This window comes from Hemicordylus capensis, chromosome 6 (assembly GCF_027244095.1).
Source record: "Hemicordylus capensis ecotype Gifberg chromosome 6, rHemCap1.1.pri, whole genome shotgun sequence".
NCBI classification, from domain to species: Eukaryota; Metazoa; Chordata; class Lepidosauria; order Squamata; family Cordylidae; genus Hemicordylus; species Hemicordylus capensis.
In genome coordinates, this window is record NC_069662.1 from 7057667 (window position 1) to 7076366 (window position 18700).

An 18700-nucleotide genomic window follows, 5' to 3' on the forward strand; every position below is an offset into this window, starting at 1 on the left:
TGCAGCTGAAAACATTTATGTTTCCTGAAGTTTTGCAATGCTTGTGTATCAATTATGAAATCATGTGCTGGCTTTTTGACTAAGGTTGCAGTGGCCTGTAAGGGTGGTCCCTGTATATGATGTTTTGATTCATATCTGGTAAGAGATTGGGAGTAGTAGAATGCTTTGCTGGCCTATTTTTTAACTTGCTGGACTATTGGAGCTCATACGGAAAAGGAACAATGGACGAGAATCCAAGAAAATGAAGACAAATATAGGGAAAATTTAATTTTCATAGTTGCTGTGCAAATTACATTAGCTTTCAAACCATTTTTTCTAGATATATTTTGCGTTTCCCAGGTGAATCTGTCAGTCACATAAGGAACTTTAAGTACATGAGAAGGAATAGGGTTCTTTTCAAATTAAAGGAACAGAGTATAACATAGTTTGTATGGAATTTGAAGGATTTTACATTGGGGAGACAGGGAGACCGCTGCTAAAAGGTATAAAGAGCATTTAGCAGACATGCAACATAATAAAAACCAATTGAAATACTGGGCAAAGCATTGAAAGAAAAACATGAAGCAAGAGTTATAGAAATATATATATTCTGTCTATTGAAATAAATACAGCAAAGCATGAGATAAAAGAGGCCATGTATACCAAACATTTGCAACCAACTATTCATGTTATGGAAGAAATGAGAGAGGCTATGAAATCCATTGGTTATTGAAAGCTAAGACTTTAATTGTCCTCCATGTCCATGCAGGAAGGCCATTATGCTTTACTAGGCCTATCATTAAAAAGAATGATTAATTTTATGTACAGCCAAATATCTCCTTCTTACTCCTTTCTCCTGTGTCTCCAGTTGTTTGAGATAGAGCACTGGCAATGATGTTTTGGAAGTTGAAATGTGTTTGCTCCAGTTGGAAAGAGCTTTGTTTTTGTTTTTGTTTTTGTTTTAATCTAAGCATTAACGAGGTCTAAAGTTAGGCATGTGCAAATTGATTCGACTTTGAATCAAATCAACTCGAATCTGATCAGTTTGAGTGATTTGGCTTTGAATTGAATCAGTCCAATTCGGATAGAAACCATCCAAATCGATGCAATTTGTAATGTAGGGAGGAATGGGGGAGGGAGGGGAGGAGACTCTCTCCTTTCAGCCTTAAAAAATAATAAAACAGAGGTGCCGGTGCACCCAGAATTTATTGTGAACAGTCTGCAGTGAGGGGGAGGCAGTGACCCATGCCCCTGCGACCCACGGGCTGCTGCTTTTACAATCAGGAGGTGTGGAGGTGCCTTTGAACTGCTTCTGGAAGTAGCATTAACTGCAGAGCTGTCAGTGGCCGTAAAGGAGCGACCCAACCCACATCTCTCCCCAGGATCAGCTGGGCCTGACTCTCATACCAGGCTAAGACTTTAATTGTCCTCCATGTACATGCAGGGAGGCCATCATGCTTTACTAGGCCCATCATGCCCTATTGGGGTTTCAGAGAATGGTGGTAGCAGGGCAGGAGAAAGCAAGGTGTCATGGCCCAGACCTCTGAGTCAGAAGAGTCAGAGGGGCAGCGGGAGGACTTGGCTGTGAGAACAGACTCTGAAGCTGGGGTGGAGCAGCAGCAGACAGAACAGCTGGCAGAGATTAGGGCTGAGGAGACTGTTCAGGAGGAAGCTGGAATTTCACCTGTGTTAAGAAGACGTCTCAAGAGAAAGGCTCAGTAGGAGACACGCAGGTGCAAGATCTCACAGGAGAGGAAACAGAAATGCTGAGTCAGGAAAGCCTGATTGGCTGCCAGTTATCTTGAGCCCTATATTAAGCAGACGCTGTTCCTGGGACAGTAGTGGCAGCAATGTTGCCTTCTGCAGACAGTGTTCCTTGTACTTAGAATCATTCAACCTTTCTTGTTTCAGCCTGTCCTTGTTTTGTTTATTCCTTGCTCCTTTATTTCAGTTATTACTCAGTGATCTGAGTAGGGGTTACCTAGTTTAGTTTCAAGGGACTTTATTTTGTTTATACTACTTGATCTTTGTGAGTCATTCTTCGCTTTCATTCATGCAGCTAAGCTGCTACTCTTATCTTCAGAATTTCTATTTGACTCACAGAAGTAGAGCTGAAGGGATCATAAATCCTGTCGGGTCAGCCATGCCAACAGATTTACAACACAGGGGAACTTATCCCAAATACTTGGAGAGCTCAGTCTGTGTGTCATGTGACCTGCATGCTGCAATGATGAGCTAAATACGGACTATTTTAGCTTAAAAGGGCCCCAGCTTTTCCAATACAGAACACACATTGTTCCAAACACAGGCGGAAAATGGCCAGAAAAGCATCACTCAGAATTAACTGCCACCAACAGTCCCCAACATGCAGTAACATCATTGGCAGAAACTGCTATTTCACACACAATTATCACTCCATTGCAGCAACTGCCACAGCAGCAGCACCCTTAGAAGCAAGCCTAGCCATAAACTCAGCTACAGCTATTTAAGCCACCTGTTGACTGAGTACACCTTGCAATGTAGATTGCTGAGCAGACCAGAAGAGTGAGTGAAGCAAAAGGTAGTCTCACTTCAAGGCTGAACATGGGACTCATCACAGCAATCACCAAGAAATAGTACACAGAGAGCTTCCACTGTGCAATTCTCACAACACTATCTCACAAAAAAGCAAACCACAACTCAAGGAAGGCGGGCACCCAAGTTCTGCCTTTGTCATTTTGAGTTCCAGCAAAACCAGATAGTTATAGCAGCAATAGCACAACGTATTATACGCAGTGCTGAGAAAAGAAAACCACAGCATGAAATCTTCCTTGATTCCTTCCTCCTCTCTAGGGGTATGCACAAAATGTTTGATGTTGAATTGGTTCGCATCAAAACATGCTGGTTTGAGTTTGGCAGTTCAGTCTCAAACTGAACCGGGGTCAGATCGGTCCACAGTTGAACTAAACCAAGCCCAGTTCAATGCGAACCAGTTTGACATCAAAGGTGGAGTGGGCCAATGGCAGGTGAGTGGGGAGAAAGGTTCTTGTAAAACTTCTTACTCAACCACCATTTACCAACTCATGCCACCTCCCAGTAGAGCCGAACAGCAGGCCAAACCACTCTTTAAGCAGGCCGACCACATGGCGATGGCAAGCTTATGGCCTCCACCCATTTTCTCCCATCTGTTGCAGGGAACATTTGTACAGCTTTAAAGAGGGCTTAGAGAAATGATTGGAGGACAGGTCTACCATAGGCTATCTCCAGGCCTCTGGCCAGGATGCATCTGAAGTAGAAGACAGCCCAGAGCAGTTGAGATGCTGAAAGGGCCCACCCTGGCCTGAGAGAAATGTTGGACAGGCTCTTCCCTGTGCCTCCTTAAGACCAGAGTACCCTGATGGAAGGGCAAGGAGGAGAGTGCAGGGCAGAGGAGCTCACATTATCAGCTCCTGAAAAGATGTGTCTTATCTTGAGACATGGCAATTCTTTTTCTTCTTGGTAAAATCAATATTGTTGTTGCTGGTTTACTATTAAAATTTTTAACTGCCTTCAGTGCCTTGGCACAAAGGGCCTTTTGGAGTTCAAATTGAAACACTCAACTCCATCGAATGGACCCCTGTCTGTGCTTGAATAGATTCATCTGATTCCAGCATCATTGTGAGTTCTGTTTTTCCATTCCTGATCAGTTTCCTGTCACTGGCTTCCAATTGTCTTGCAACCACCTTGCGTTGTTGGTTGGCTTGTTATAAAAATCAAGTGCTGTCATGGGCAACTGTGTCCCCATTGGATGTGGGGAGGGAAGGGGCCAAAATGTATTCAAAGGTATGGGAGGAGAGAGAGCCCTTACATGAGGTGAGGAGCAGGAGTGTGCATGAACCCAAAAATGTGGTTCAGTTCGATTTTGAAACAAATTCAATCTGAACCATTTCCCACAAAACATTTAAAAGGGCAGAGGAGTAACCCTTTTAGTAGCCCTTTAGTAGCCCTTTCTTAAAAGAGGAGCAAGAAAGGTTGCTTAAAAGGTTCTTATCCGCTTGTGGCTCGCCACCCCTCACCACCCCACAGTAAAGCCAAATCGCAGGATGGACCCAAATCGGAGGATGGACCACTCTTTAAACAGAAGAAGAAAGAAAGAAGGTGCCTTGTAAAACAAACAAACAAACAAATGAAACAGATGAGATTAATTTCTTTCCCAAACCATTTTTCAGGACAGAGACATTTCTCCCTGCATCTATTCCTCTATCTGATGGGGAAGGGGTTTAGTTGGAACAGAAGCAGGAAATGAGTACTCTGCCATACCCACTCAAGATGTAAATACCCACTCAAGGTATAAAAAGATGTCACATAAATAAATAAAATGCCCCCAGCCATTCCAAAACCCCAACCCCAACATAACAGGAGTACAGCATCACCCCCCACACAAACAAAACAAAACAAAACAAAAACAGTTTGCAAAATGGACCTGTTAAAGCAAGCAATGGATTCCTTGGAGTCCCAACACCATGCGCACACTCCAAGACCCCAAAACCCAGCATAATAGGAGACCATAGTACTGCTCCAACCCACGCAGTGTTGCTGCCTCGCCTGTCTGCCCCGCCTTCTCTGGTCTCCCCTCCCTCCCTTGCAGCACTGGTCACTGCGACTGTGGAGGCTGGAATAGTGCTGACTGAGACTGAGAGCCTCGTTGGTTGCTGGTGTCTGGTACTGTTGTGGAGTGGAGCCTGCTCACCTCAACACAGCAGTCTCTGCTCAGGGCCTCATAGGTGTGCATTGCCAGGAAACCTAGGACCAACAAACGGGAGTACTTTTTCACACAATGCATAATCCACTTGTGGAATTCTCTGCCACAAGATGTGGTGACAGCCAACATCCTGGATGGCTTTAAGAAGGGTTTGGATAACGTCATGGAGGAGAGACATCTATCATCGGCTACTAGTCAGAAAGCTATAGGCCACCCCTATCCTCAAAGGCAGGATGCCTCTGAATGCCAGTTGCAGGGGAGTCACAGCAGGAGAGAGGGCATGCCCTCAACTCCTGCCTGTGGCTTCTGGTGACATCTGGTGGGCCACTGTGCAAAACAGGATGCTGGACTGGATGGGTGTCCTTGGGCCTGATCCAGCAGGGCTGTTCTTAGGTTCTTATGTTCTTATGTTGTGTGTCAGTCAGATCACATGACTGACTGTACAGGCATGTCCTCGGAATCATTGCATGGGTTTAATCATGTGAATGTCCATTGCCAACTTGAAGCCTAGATTCGAACAATTGTGTGAACCTTTCCAGTATGTGCTGATGGCCACTCGCTTGCATGACTAACAAGGGATTGCACAACCACGTGAAAAATAAGAGAGGAGAGCTGGTCCTTGTGGTAGCAAGCATGACTTGTCCCCTTAGATAAGCAGGGTCTGCCCTGGTTGTGTTTGAATAGGAGACTACATTTAAGCACTGTAACATATTCCCCTTAGGGGATGGGGCCACTCTGGGAAGAGCATCTTCTTAGGGTATAAGTTGGGACTTGGATTTGGCACCCCAAAACACAAAATCTCTTTGTTGTCTCCTATCTAGCAATATTTTTATGTTTTGTTAATTAGAAGTTTATCCCAGTGGGGATCTTGTTGAGATTGTGGGAGGGGTGGGGGGTTTAGTGAGGAGATGTTTGTATCAGGTGGTATTAAAAATGATTGATAAGTAAATAGAAAGGTAGGTAGGTAGGTAGGTAGATGGATATTGAGCCCTTTCTCATGATAATTGAGAAAGGGATCAAGGGAAAGTGAAGAGGAAGGCTGCTTGCACTTACCTCCCTGCAGACAATCCCTCTTCTCTTGCTAGGCAGGAGGATCACTCATCCAGATGATTGCCCATTACCCATGACCCAAAACTCCCATAATGCACCATGTGAGTGCATGGTGCATGGTGGGGATTCCCCAGAGAGAGACCTTGCAGCTGAGGCTGGCAGATGCCCCCCACCCCCAAATAAGGGAGGTTAAATGAAGTTAAATCTTTGACCAATCATAAATTGCAGTAGGCAACATGTAAGAATCCGGAGTATTCAGAAGAAAGCCTAAATATGAAACAACATACACAGTAGTTTTCTCCAAAACTTTATAATGGGGAGGGGGACAGTTTAAATCATTCCTGCACAATTCCAATGAGACAAAGGGGCTATTCACGTAAGAATCGCTGGGAGCCATCCAGTAATGCACCACACACTTATGGGGAGAATGGGACAACTCGCAAGGGACAACTAGGTGAAGAGACAACTCGCCGCAGGGACAACTTGCTACAGGGAACAACACTACTCCCCCCGCAAGCCTGTCATGTCACTTTGGATTTTGATCCGGAGGGGACAAGTGGGAAGGAGGAAAAAGGAAGCTAAATTTGCACCTACCAACCACCAAAGCATGTCTTTCACATTGTGCAGTAGAAGGAAGTATCTCTCCGCATTCCTACTTGTGGGGTTGTGCCTCATGAGAAGTGAAATGTCAGAGCAAGCAAACTGCCATTTTACTCCTCATATTGCCCCTTTGCTGGTCTCCCCAAAGCAGCAGCAGACCTTGCTGCTGAGTTCACTTATTAAAGCAGAGTACCTCACATGTGTCCCAGGGATATTTACAGAACGCTTGGGGGATCTGGTGTGTCGCTGAATTTTGAATTGTTTAGCAAAACTCTTAGGAGGAGATTTCCTGGCTAAGGACTGTGTGCATGTTGTGTTGTTGTTTTTTAATTCTCTGCAGGAAAGTAGAACTCACTGCACCCTATGGCCCAGCATAAAACTGCTTACATGGCAGACAAAATATCAAGATGCCACACCAATCATTCACTCTGCAGGATTGTACAGTAGGCCCAACCGGTGCTCCCCGCAGTCAGCTCCAGGTGGCGGGGGCATGGTACAGGCCTCTGCACATATACACAGGCCATTAGAGTGACTTTTGCACACGTGCTGAGCTAATGGGAGGCCATTAGATTGACCCACCATTAGATCTGAGCCAATGGATGAGTGCCTAGGGAAACTGCCACCCCTGAGGAAACTGTGCCATGGCCGCAGCATGTAAGATAATCTTCTGCCCACCCCATCCCACCCTTTTTCAATCTCATAAGGGTCCCCCAATGCTTATGAAGGGGAATCATTACCAAATTCCCTTATACAAGCACTGGACCTGGCCAAACCAGGCTTAATTAGCTTCATCCAAACTGGGCTTGGTTTAGCTCGAGTTCAGATGGGTCCCAATTTTTGCAGGTCTAGTCCAATTTGATCTCTTACAAGCTGAACCAGGCTGGTTTGACTCAAACCCGGTTGAAGCTCAAACTACTTTGCACAACCTGAATTGTTGTTTGCTTCCCAAACTTCTTACAAGTGTCCTCCTCAAAAGCAGAGGAGGAAAAAGAAAACATGTTTGCCATCAGTGTAGCCTCTGAGAAATAGAACTTTGCAGAGACAATTATCTCCCTCTGCAATTATCTTCCACTGTGATTATATTATTTTCCAGAATTGTCTCCAGACTCTTTCAAAAAGATGGTACAGAAAACCCCAAGGCCAAATATGCTAGTTCTTATAAACCCTTTGTTTGTGCCACTGAAATTTGAACTGAGGTTCAAGAGGCAGGCGGGGCTCCATCATTTGTAATGCTGAATGGTTTCCCATCTCCTTGTATTGTCTTGGCTAGAAATGATCCTACCTTTCTTGTCATTCAAAGCTCAGTTTAGGTCCTAAAAGTGCAGGAAGACAAGACTGATTCAGTTACCTTTGTGAAGTGGATAGGCGGAGCTGAATACCATCTAAGTAGATACAAATAGGGCTGATGGAATAAGCTTGAAGATGGGTAAAGTAGCTAATTCTGAGAGAAGCTTTGCTGTCAGGACATTGAAGTTTCTGCTGTTGCTCTTTCTCCCATCTTTCAAGGAGTGCAATCCTCTGAAGTGCCCTGAAATTGATCCCCTTCCTGTGCCACACAAATGGTATAAGCCAGGTGGCCTCATCATTGGTGGGATGGCTTCTCACATCTATTACCTTTCCCAAGAATATTCCTTCATGAAACACCCCAAACTGGAAGTAGATTTTGACATTCCAATGTAAGGATTTCTCCCACTACCATCCCCTTTCTGTATCAAGTAAGAATTTTTGATAAAAGAAAATTATCAGGAACATATAGATTTGATTTGATTTATTTATTTAACATCTTTTATATTTTATATTTTAACATATCCTTTCCTGGTCACATCTGCAGGTACAGTGAAGGGGCTGGAATTTTAAGGGAGAAATTGAGAGAGGAAATGTAAGGTCATTGGAATAAGGTCCAATTCTAAATGAACTTAAGGTGCTCATTCGGAATAGGACAAATCCTTGGTTCCTAGAGGTTTTATGTCTCCGGGAGGGCTGGCTGGAGGGAGGTCTCTAGGCTGCTAGAGATCACAAAGGCTGCATGACTAGTGAAGGGTGCTGCTTCCTGTGCAAGCAGAAGCAATTAAGCCTGCTCTGAGCTGGCAGGTATATAGGCAGGGATTCACAACTTTGTATAGTCAGGCATTAGTTCCCACACACTAGTGGATTCTTGGATATGACTGTTAATTGAATAAATTTATGGCACTCCCTTCCACTTTCAAGCTTTGTGTGTTCATTTGTGTGGTCGCAATGAAAGACTTGAGGAAATTGGTTGTTTAGGCCATGAAAGTTGACCCCTGATATTAGGAAAAACACACTAAGTTTGAATAATTACAAGTGCATTTCTCTCTTCCGTACAACATTCCCATAGTGCAAAAAGTGAAAATAGAGTGGTAGTAAAGCAAATGTTCTGTGCATACTACGTGTCTCAGCTTCAACTGCTCTTTGCTTTGCCTCCTCCCTGTCCATGATCACATTTACTGCTTTTTTACATAGTTTGTGGCCAGTCTAATTCCCCCATTGTAATTCAAAATAGTTAAATCTCATGGAGTTTATATAGGAACATTTCAAAATGGCATTGCCCGCTTCAAACCAGTGTTGTTCATCACTGTGATGAAACAATGACATGGATTGTTGTATCTCTTTGTGAATGAATCCATCATTCTATTGACAGCATGGTGACAAAATTCTACCAGCATCTCCTGGCCTTGGCATTTGCCGTAAAGGAGATCAATGCAAGTCCCGAGATTTTGCCAAACATCACACTTGGATTTCACATCTATGACACCTACAATGATGTGAAACTGACCTATCGCAACATGTTAGACCTGCTCTTCAATTCTCATAGATTTGTCCCCAACTATAAATGTGACAACCAGAAAAATCTCATAGCCGTCATTGGGGCACTTGAATCTGAGAACTCCTACTACATGGCAGACATCGTTGGTCTTTACAAGATTCCACAGGTAAGATCTGTGTGCAGTGGATAGAGCTTTCATCATCCTCACATTTATGCTTCTCTGAGAGATGTTATATTTGAGAAACAGTGGGAGGTATGATTGGCTTGTCAGACTAACTTTGAATAATTTCAAAACCTTGCCACTTCAAAAACAAAAACATATAGAAACTGGCTTCAGGCAGCTGGAGGGGAAAGTAGTGCAGATTCATTCATCCATTCATTAATGGAATCCCAAAGTAAAATTCAATCTCTTTGCATTTTACAACAACAACATATAACAAGTTAAAATAAAAATGGGAACCTTAAAACTAATTAAAACCACAGTCAAGTCAAAAAGCTTGGGTGAAATATGAGTCCTTAGGGACTTTTTAAAAGAAAAAAAAGTCTCTTTTTCTAGAGAAGTGGAGGTACCTATTTCAGCAAGGAGCACATACCAGAGTCAGGAATATCTAGCAGACTAATTTTCCCTGACAATTTCCCAGAAATAGCATGATATTTCCTCTTTAGAACCAGAAAAGTCCTCAGTATTGACAACTTTCAGAAGCACTAGGAATACAAATCAGGATTTTATTGTATTCAATAGTGCTTGAACAAGAAAGGCACTCACATATATATGCATTGAGGGCATTCTCTTAACTCATCTCTAAAATACCTCCACATTCCCTTCTAGCTCTCTTATGGCTCATTTGCTCCAGAAGAGAATGCTGCAACACAGACTTCCTCTTTTTACCGCACAGTCCCAAATGAGTCCTATCAGTATAGGGGGATTATCCGGTTACTACAGCATTTTGGATGGACATGGATTGGTCTGTTTGTTGCAGATGATGAGAGTGGAGATGGCTTCTTACGGGTCCTGGAGCCTTTGCTTGCCAAGAGTAGAATCTGTTCAGCCTACACAGAAAGAATTCCACACCAAAGTCACCTTCCTGGCACTACAGATGCTCTGAACGGCATGACTCTCAATATTCCACGGCGTCTTGTGGACAAGGAAGCCAGAATAATTGTTTTCTATGGTGAAACAGCTGTCCTTTTGTGGCTGGTTACATTGATGTTTGCAGCAAATGTTGACTACAAGGAAAACACTTCTTTTGGTAAGGTTTGGATTACGACAGCTCAGATGGAATTTTCTACAACAATCTTCATAAAGAGTTGGACTTTTGAAATATTTGAAGGTGCCATTTCCTTTGCAATTCACTCAAATGAACCTTCAGGGTTCCAGGCATATCTTCAGAACATGAGATTTTCATGGACCCAAGGAGGTCGATTTGTCAAAGATTTCTTGGAGCATTCTTTGGGCTGCTCATTTCCAGTTCCCAGTACATCAACAGATGATGATGATGATGATGATGATGATGATGATGATGATGATGAAGAAGAAACATGTACTTTGGAAGAGAAATTGGAGAATCTTCATGGATGTACTTTTGAGATGAGAATGAGTGGCCACAGCTATGGTATCTATAATGCTGTTTTTTCTGTGGCACATGCTTTGCATAAAATGCACTCATTCAGAACCCATCACAGAGCAAAACAAAACAAAATGCTTGAAGTTGAAAACATCGAGCCATGGCAGGTAATTTCGCTACAAAAATAAAAAGGCTTAATGATATGAATAGCCATTTTCTTAGCCTCCCACAGTGTTGTAAGCCACCCAGAGAACAATTTGTTATGGGGCAGCTTACAAATAAAGTTGATAATTATTTCTTTTTTACATGGTCAGACAGGTGTTATTGACTGGTTTGTTTTCTCCAGACATCAAGTCTTTCCCAAGGACCTGGGATGGCTGGGTTTTATTATCAATATTGTTGTTATTATTATAGATATTGTTGCAAAATATAGGCCGTTCTCAGTAAAGTTGTTTTTTGTAGTTGGCTGATGGTGATTTCTGTGGCCCCAAAGGTGCTGAGGTGCTCTTCAACACCTTTGAACACCTTCAAAACAAGGTGTTTTGGAATTGCACTTAGGGTGCCAATTACTACTGGGATGATTTTGGTCTTCTTCTGCCACAGCCTTTCTATTTCAATGTGTAGATCTTTGTCTTTTGTGATTTTTTCTATTTCTTTTTCTTTTATTCTGCTATCCCCTGGTATTGCTATGTTGATTATTTTAACTCGTTTTTCTTTCTTCTCGACTATGGTGATATCTGGTGTATTGTGCTGCAGATGTTTGTCTGTTTGTAGTTGGAAGTCCCATAATATTTTTGCATCTTCGTTTTCTACAACTTTTTCAATTTTATGGTCCCACCAACTTTGGGCTACAGGTAGCTTGTTTTTTTGTTTTTGTTTTTGCAGATGTTCCAGTGTATCATCCCTGCTACCTTGTCATGCCTTTGTTTGTAGTCAGTCTGTGCGATCTTTTTACAACAGCTGATTAGGTGGTCCACTGTTTCATCTGCTTCTTCACAAAGCACTTGCTGTTTGTTGTGGATTTTTTTACTTTTTTTCTTATTGCATTTGTTTCTAGTGCCTGTTCTTGTCTAGCTAGTATTAAACCCTCTTAATAATAATAATAATAATAATAATAATAATAATAATAATAATAATTTGTACTAGTTAATACACAGCATTTTGTGCTCCAACAAAAACTGTCCAGTGTACTGACTACATAGTGGGAGCCAAAACTAATGTCATTCCTCCACAACTGCAAAACACTTGCCTTGTTGTACTGGGTCTTTGTTAATTGAAAATGAATAAAACTGTTTCAACAGTGAAATATTTTTCCAAATAGCATGGAGAGAAACCCATGCAACTCTTATTACTTTGAAATGAAAACTCTAATATTACCCCTTGGTTTCCTTTTCTCATTCAAATAGCTCCATCAATTTCTTCAAAGCATTTCCTTTAACAACTCAGCTGGAGAAAGAATGTCCTTCAATAAGAATGGAGAAATGGTAACTGGATTTGACATGATAAATATGCACTTTTTTCTAAACAACTCATTGGATGCAAAGAAAGTTGGCAGTGTGAACTCCAGTGCTCCTGAAGGAAAGGATTTCATAATTTACAAGGATAAAATTGTGTGGCACAGACATTTTAACCAGGTGTGAATTCTAGGATGTACTCGGGGGCTATGAATTATTGTGTAGGTTGATCTGGGGGAGTGTTCTTTGGCACACAATTATGATAAAATAACAAGATCAGAATGGCTCTGGTAAAAGAGACCTAACGCTGATCTACTCTGGTGCATCATCCTTGTTTCCTATAAGATGAATCTGATGTCTCTGGGATGTTCTCAGGTAGGGTTTTGCAGGCTATAGCCCTCTTTTGTGGTTATTCCTCAGCAGTAAGAATGCAGTTAAAAATTTCCATGGAACCTCAAGTTTCTATTTAGCAATCCTGTGCATAGCGTGGGTGGAGGTCGGCTCTGATCTGACATAAGTGTTACAATTGCAGTTAAAGCACTTTTGAAATGTTGGATAGTCTCATTGTGTCAGATTTTCATTTGGAATTTTTGATTTATGTCAGATTTTCCCCCATAGGGATTAATGGGAAATATAACACATTAATAACTCCCAAATGGCTTGGCAGAAAGCTCTGAAATTTGACATGTCAGTAAAATGTGACAATAACATTATTAAGTTCTTACGATCAGTGAGAAGAGCTTTGGGCAGGTCTGTGGGGAGAGTGTGTTAATGTACCCCTCCCTGCAGATGATCATTGAGGCATCTCTGGGTGGCCAGATCGGCCACTCACACGATTACTGGCTATGTCACAGAGCTGGTTTAGGTGACCGGGATTTGGGGCCACCCGACCCCTGGAAGTTTGAGAATGCCCCGCACAATTGCACTGCCACTGCACGGGGCATTCTGAGGAGCCTCCCAATCAAGGCTCTCATTGTGAGTCATTGTCATTGTCATTATTGTGTCATGGAGACATGTCACAGTGACTCACAATTTTTAAAAACAGGATTAGTGGAGCGTCTGATAACTCCAGTGACTGCTGCTGGTATCTATCTGACATTTCTTTTAGATTGTGAGCCCTTGGGGGACAGGGGGCCATCTTATTTATTTGTTATTTCTCTGTGTAAACCACTCTGAGCCATTTTTGGAAGGGTGGTATAGAAATCAAATGAATGAATGAATGAATGAATGAATACCTTGTTTAAGGGGAGGGCTACTTTGGCAGGCTAGCCACCGTTGAACTACCAGGCTCACCCATGAGCCCAGTGGTTCTCACAATGGAAGAAAACTGGGCTGGGCTCCCTTAACACAGTTTTTCCTCCATTGTGTGAACAGCCCTCATTGTATGTGGTCTTTCTAGGATATTGACCCACCCAATGATTTTTAATTTTTTTAAAAAGCTTTAAATATTTTTAAAGGTGTCATAACTGCTTTGTTTCATGGCAGAAAGTTCCAAAATGGGCAGGAACTGAAGTTCTTACTTGATGGAAAGGGAAATATTTGAGGGGAGGGGATGGGAGAACTGTTTTGATGGTGGCAAGCATAAATTGTCGCCCTTTGCTTAGCAGAATCTGCCCTGGTTTGCATGTAAATGGGAGACTACATGCAAGCACTGTAATAGATTCCCTTTAGGGGATGGGGCCACTCTGGGAAGAGCATTTTCATGCCTGCATGCTGAGAAGTTCTCTCCCTGGCTTCTCCAAGATAGGGCTTGGGAAAGCCCCTGCCAGTCTGTGTAGACTATACTGAGCTAGATGGACCAATGATCTGACTTGGTAGAAGGCAGTTTCCTCTGTTCCTCTGTTTCTATGCAATTAAAGGATGCAGCAGCAGCATGTCAGGATGTCCTCAATTATGTCAGGGAGTGCTCTGACTCCTTCATCAGGATTTGACCAATTGGAAGGTCAGTAGCTTAATGTTTTAGGGAGGGTTTTAGGGCCTGAAATGACCCCTCCAAACTGAATGCAAAGGTATTACCTGAGTTAGATCTCTGCTCAGCTCTTTCTCCCCATCCTAAACTTTTCATTTTTATTGCTAGGTGCTGCCCCTTTCTGTGTGTACTGACTCCTGCCAACCTGGCTATCAGAAGAGAAAGTGGGAAGAGATGAAATTTTGCTGCTATACTTGTGATCCATGCCCTGAAGGGAAGATTTCAAAAGAGAAGGGTAGGCGATGACAAATATTCTGGGATTCAGAGTTCTACAGTTGAAACCTTAGCAAATTTTATTTTATTTATTGTTAAATGTTTATACCACCTTTTATTAAATAATCTCAAGGCAGTTTACAAGACATTTAGAACAATATATAACTATAAAACCACTCAGGGACTTTTTTCTATGGGGCAGTATACAAATGTACTAAATAAAAAACCCCAAAAAATAACTGCACTATACAAATTACATTTGAATATTAAAAATACAAATCTAAATAAATGTTTTTAAAACATGCACAATATAACCATAAGATACAAAGCATCAGCAACAAAATAGTCCTATAAAAGCCCTGGTAAAAGGCCAAGATTTTACTTGCTTTCTAAAAACAGTGATGGAGACTGGGGAATGGATGCCCACTGGGAGAGCATTCCAAATTCTGGGGGCAATAACTGAGAAGTCCCTGTCCCGTCTGCATGAAAGGAAAGCCTCCCTTAATGTCGGCAGATGTTAATCCATGACGATGTTCATCCAATGGATTGCGAAAACAGGTCTGATGACTGGTTCATTAACTCCATATTGAGGCAAGTCTCACAATCAGTGAGACTCGCCCAGAGTGGGTTTTCGGGGAATCCTGCAGGCAATTGGAGGGGAAGCCCTGGGCAGCCAGATCGGGCACCCACATGACTGCTGGCTCCATCCTGGAGCCGGTGGGGGTTTGGGAGTTCAAGGGCCACACAGCCCCCAGAAGTTCCAGCATGCTTTGCATGAGCGCGCAGAGCATGCTGGAGAGACCCCCGAGCCAGGAGGCTGCTTTTTGCCTCCCGGTTGGGTGTTTCCTCGTGAGTTGCCATGGCACGGAGCCGAGCCACGGCAACACATTATTTGGACATCCCGGTTAGTGGAGTGCTTGCTCTGCTAACCTGGGCTAAGGGGAGGGCTTTGAAAGTAGGTTACCTGCTTTGAGGCAACCGGACTCACCTGAGAGCCCGGTGGTTCTCACTTTCCACTAAAATTGGGCTAGGCTCCCCTAGCCCAATTTTAGCCGATCGTGAGAGTAGCCTCATTGTCTACATGGATGGGTAGTGATTCCACAGGGCTCCAGAAAGCAGGCTTTGCTTGAAGATACCAGATATGAAATTTGGCACCTTCTGCATGCAAACATTTTCCACACAGCTACAACCCTCCACCTCATCCCAAACCAGAAAAGGAGATCATTTCTAACCCAATAGTATTCAATGAATATTTAATGAATAATTCGGAGATATGTCATCAAAGGAAGAAAAATGCATGTGTGAATGAGCCATTCACTGAAAACAGAATAGGGAAATCTATAATTCTAAATGGAGTCACAATTATCTGGATCTGTTAGGAGGCTTGTTCACACAATTAAGAATAGTGTTGCCTCCTTTTCTTAGAAGCCTCCTTTTCTTAGAAGCCTCTTTGTCTTAGAAGCCTCCTAACATATCTGAGTGACAGTTAAAACAAGGTGTTTATGTGCTAAGCAGCAGTGGGGTTGGAGGACTTTTCATCCTACCTCATTCAAGACCTGGGTAAAGGTGCAGGCAGGAGGGAGACCTCCAACCCAGCTGCAGCTTAGCACATGATCACAAATGGTGTCTCTGACCTGGTTGTTAACTGACAGATGACCCTGTTCATGACCATGTGAATGAGCCTAGTGAGTTTGTGAACGGTTATTGACATTTTGCAGTTGGTTATTTCTATACCTTGAGGTTGTTCAAATGTCCAGCCCTGCAGGGCAAGAACGGGGCTATCCCAAGTAGGGCTGGTCATGTTTGCGGTTGGAACCATTCCCATTCTTGGTGCTCCATCTCCAGGTGGTCCTGCTTCTGTGTTAAAAGTGAGGTAGGGTTGTGTCGCCACTCGGGCTGCTGGCACACTTTCAGGCCCACAGCTGTCTAGAACATTGAGCTGAGAAGAAGTGACCTGACAGTAGGAATTTCCCCAATGCACCACACTGCTCACTCAATGCATTGTGGGATTCCTGGAGGCTGGGCTTCTTTCCCCCACCTCTGGATCACCATGCCACTCACCACCCCTCCGCTCATGTGGGCATGGAGGTGGCTCCTGCTTCCCCTCAGAACTCCCCAGCCCCAGCCCCAATGGTCATGCAACCCTTCTTAGCACTGGGAAATGGAAACTAGCAAGTAATTTGTCCAGAGGGATGTTTTATATCTGGGGGGGGGGGAGATTTTGTAAAAAATGAGCACAGGATATTCTTTTTCCCTTTTTCTGGAGCCACAGAAAATGGGGATCAGATAGGTTAGAACAAGAAAGCCAGTGAAAAGGGGGAAATACATATAGGGCTGGCAAAGATGGAGGTGAAGGAGGGACAGTGTTATTTTATGTATTTATTCATATTTAACTTATTTATTTACTGCTCTCTGGTGGTTTGCAGTAAAAAACACAGATTAAAACAAAATTCAAATGTTTAAATGATTTAAAATTCCAAAACAATGATATATTCTATCATTATGATAGAGTTTTGATGGGGAAGAGTGGTGGAAGCACAGAAATTGATGTTGCCACCAAACCCCCAAACTGCAGATGAATACCAATTCAACTACGTGTTCTCATAAAAAGAAAACACAGGAGTTAGGAATATGATTTTGCCCCTCATGTGGAAAGTTGACCATCCATGAAGATGTGCTGGTGTAAGTTGACTTGAATATGCATATTCAAATGAAACGATGATCCCTGTTTCCCCCCAGATATGCCTGAGTGTTTCGAATGCCCAGAGGATGAATATCCAAACAAGATTAAATCTGGATGCATCCCTAAAGTTACAAGTTTCCTATCATTCAGAGAACCTTTAGGGATCAGTCTAGCTTCAGTTGCTTTCTCTTTTTTTCTGATCTCAGTCTTGGTGCTTGGAACATTTATTAAACAGAGAGATACCCCCATAGTCAAAGCCAATAACCGGGATATCACCTATACTCTCCTTGTCTCCCTCCTGCTCTGCTTCCTCTGTTCTTTACTGTTTATTGGACAACCTGGGAAGGTGACCTGCTTCCTCCGACAATCTACTTTCAGCATCATCTTTTCTGTGGCCGTTGCTTGTGTGTTGGCCAAAACGGTCACTGTAGTTGTAGCTTTCATGGCCACCAAACCACAGTCCAGCATGAGGAAGTGGGTGGGAAAAAGACTAGCCAACTCCATTGTTCTTTCCTGCTCACTTATTCAAGCAGGCATTTGTGCAGTGTGGCTGGGAACCTCTCCCCCATTCCCAGATTTGGACAAGCAGTCACTACCTGGAGAGATTGTAGCACAGTGTAATGAAGGATCTGTCATCATGTTTTATCTTGTCCTGGGCTACATGGGTCTTCTGTCCATTATCAGCTTCACTGTGGCTTTCCTAGCCAGGAAATTGCCTGACACTTTTAATGAAGCCAAGTTCATCACCTTCAGTATGTTGGTGTTTTGCAGTGTTTGGTTGTCTTTTGTTCCAACCTATCTAAGCACTAAGGGGAAATACATGGTAGCTGTAGAGATCTTCTCCATCTTGGCCTCCAGTGCTGGGTTACTGTGTTGTATCTTTTCCCCTAAATGCTATATCATTTTACTGAGGCCTGAGTTGAACAGTAGGGGGCAACTGATAAGGGGGAAAAACTGAATAATCTACTTGTTGTATCAGTTTTCTTGTTGACTACATTAAAATCCAATCATCGAACCCCCTACCATTTAAGATGAATTTTGGGTGCTTAATTTATCTGTCATGGTATTTAATAAATGTGGTAGTTGCAGCTTAAGGTGGTCACCTTAAGGTCTGCATCATATGGGCTGTAAATCTTTGTAGACTCTGACATGCTGCCGTTACTAATAAAGCTCCATGCACCAATATTTTTCTGTGGCCTTTCAACTCAAACATGGCTGGAGAGAGAACCATCAAGGCAGAAATTAACCAATGGCGTTTCCCCACTGACCTACAATAGATGCTCCTGATGCATTTCTACCTGATGTATTTTGACAAGGCACAGTGCTTCCCCAAACCTTTCCTACTATTATTAATGCCCCGGCAAAAATCTAACAGCATCACATTTACTTTCTACAGATACAACTATCATTTACTTCCTGGTTCCTTGTGACATTCTAACCTGACATCTAAACGGTCTCACCAACATGGTTGTGACATTTCTGGCAGATGAAAACTGATGAAATGATTAGTACATTTCTGGCAGATGTAAAAATGTATGGTGCCTGAAAATTTGCAATGTCTGCTTTAGTGTCTAGGATTCCCCCTCCCCTTTGCCTCGTGCGGAGGGGAGGGAGTTTGTCCCAGCCCGGCTCCGCACGAGGCCCAAGAAGCAGCCCGATTGGCTCTACTTGAATTGGGGGCA

The 18700-nt window shown here is 43.0% G+C and overlaps 1 protein-coding gene across 1 annotated transcript; it reads left to right on the forward strand.

The window, feature by feature from the left end:
- The first annotated feature begins 7771 nt into the window (after positions 1–7771).
- LOC128329612 (vomeronasal type-2 receptor 26-like) lies at positions 7772–17976 on the forward strand. The gene is made up of 6 exons (XM_053261121.1): positions 7772–8025; positions 9009–9300; positions 9964–10866; positions 12106–12333; positions 14231–14357; positions 17075–17976. The coding sequence occupies exons 1-6, from the start codon at positions 7772–7774 to the stop codon at positions 17974–17976; spliced, it is 2706 nt and encodes a 901-aa protein (XP_053117096.1).
- The last annotated feature ends 724 nt before the right edge of the window (positions 17977–18700 follow it).

Bases quoted from the DNA above. Each gene is read 5' to 3' on its own strand.
- LOC128329612 (XM_053261121.1), top strand. From the start codon at position 7,772: ATGGGTAAAGTAGCTAATTCTGAGAGAAGCTTTGCTGTCAGGACATTG. The intron at 8,026-9,008 runs GTAAGGATTTCT...TTCTATTGACAG, and splicing joins GTAGATTTTGACATTCCAAT to CATGGTGACAAAATTCTACC. The intron at 14,358-17,074 runs GTAGGCGATGAC...GTTTCCCCCCAG, and splicing joins GAAGATTTCAAAAGAGAAGG to ATATGCCTGAGTGTTTCGAA.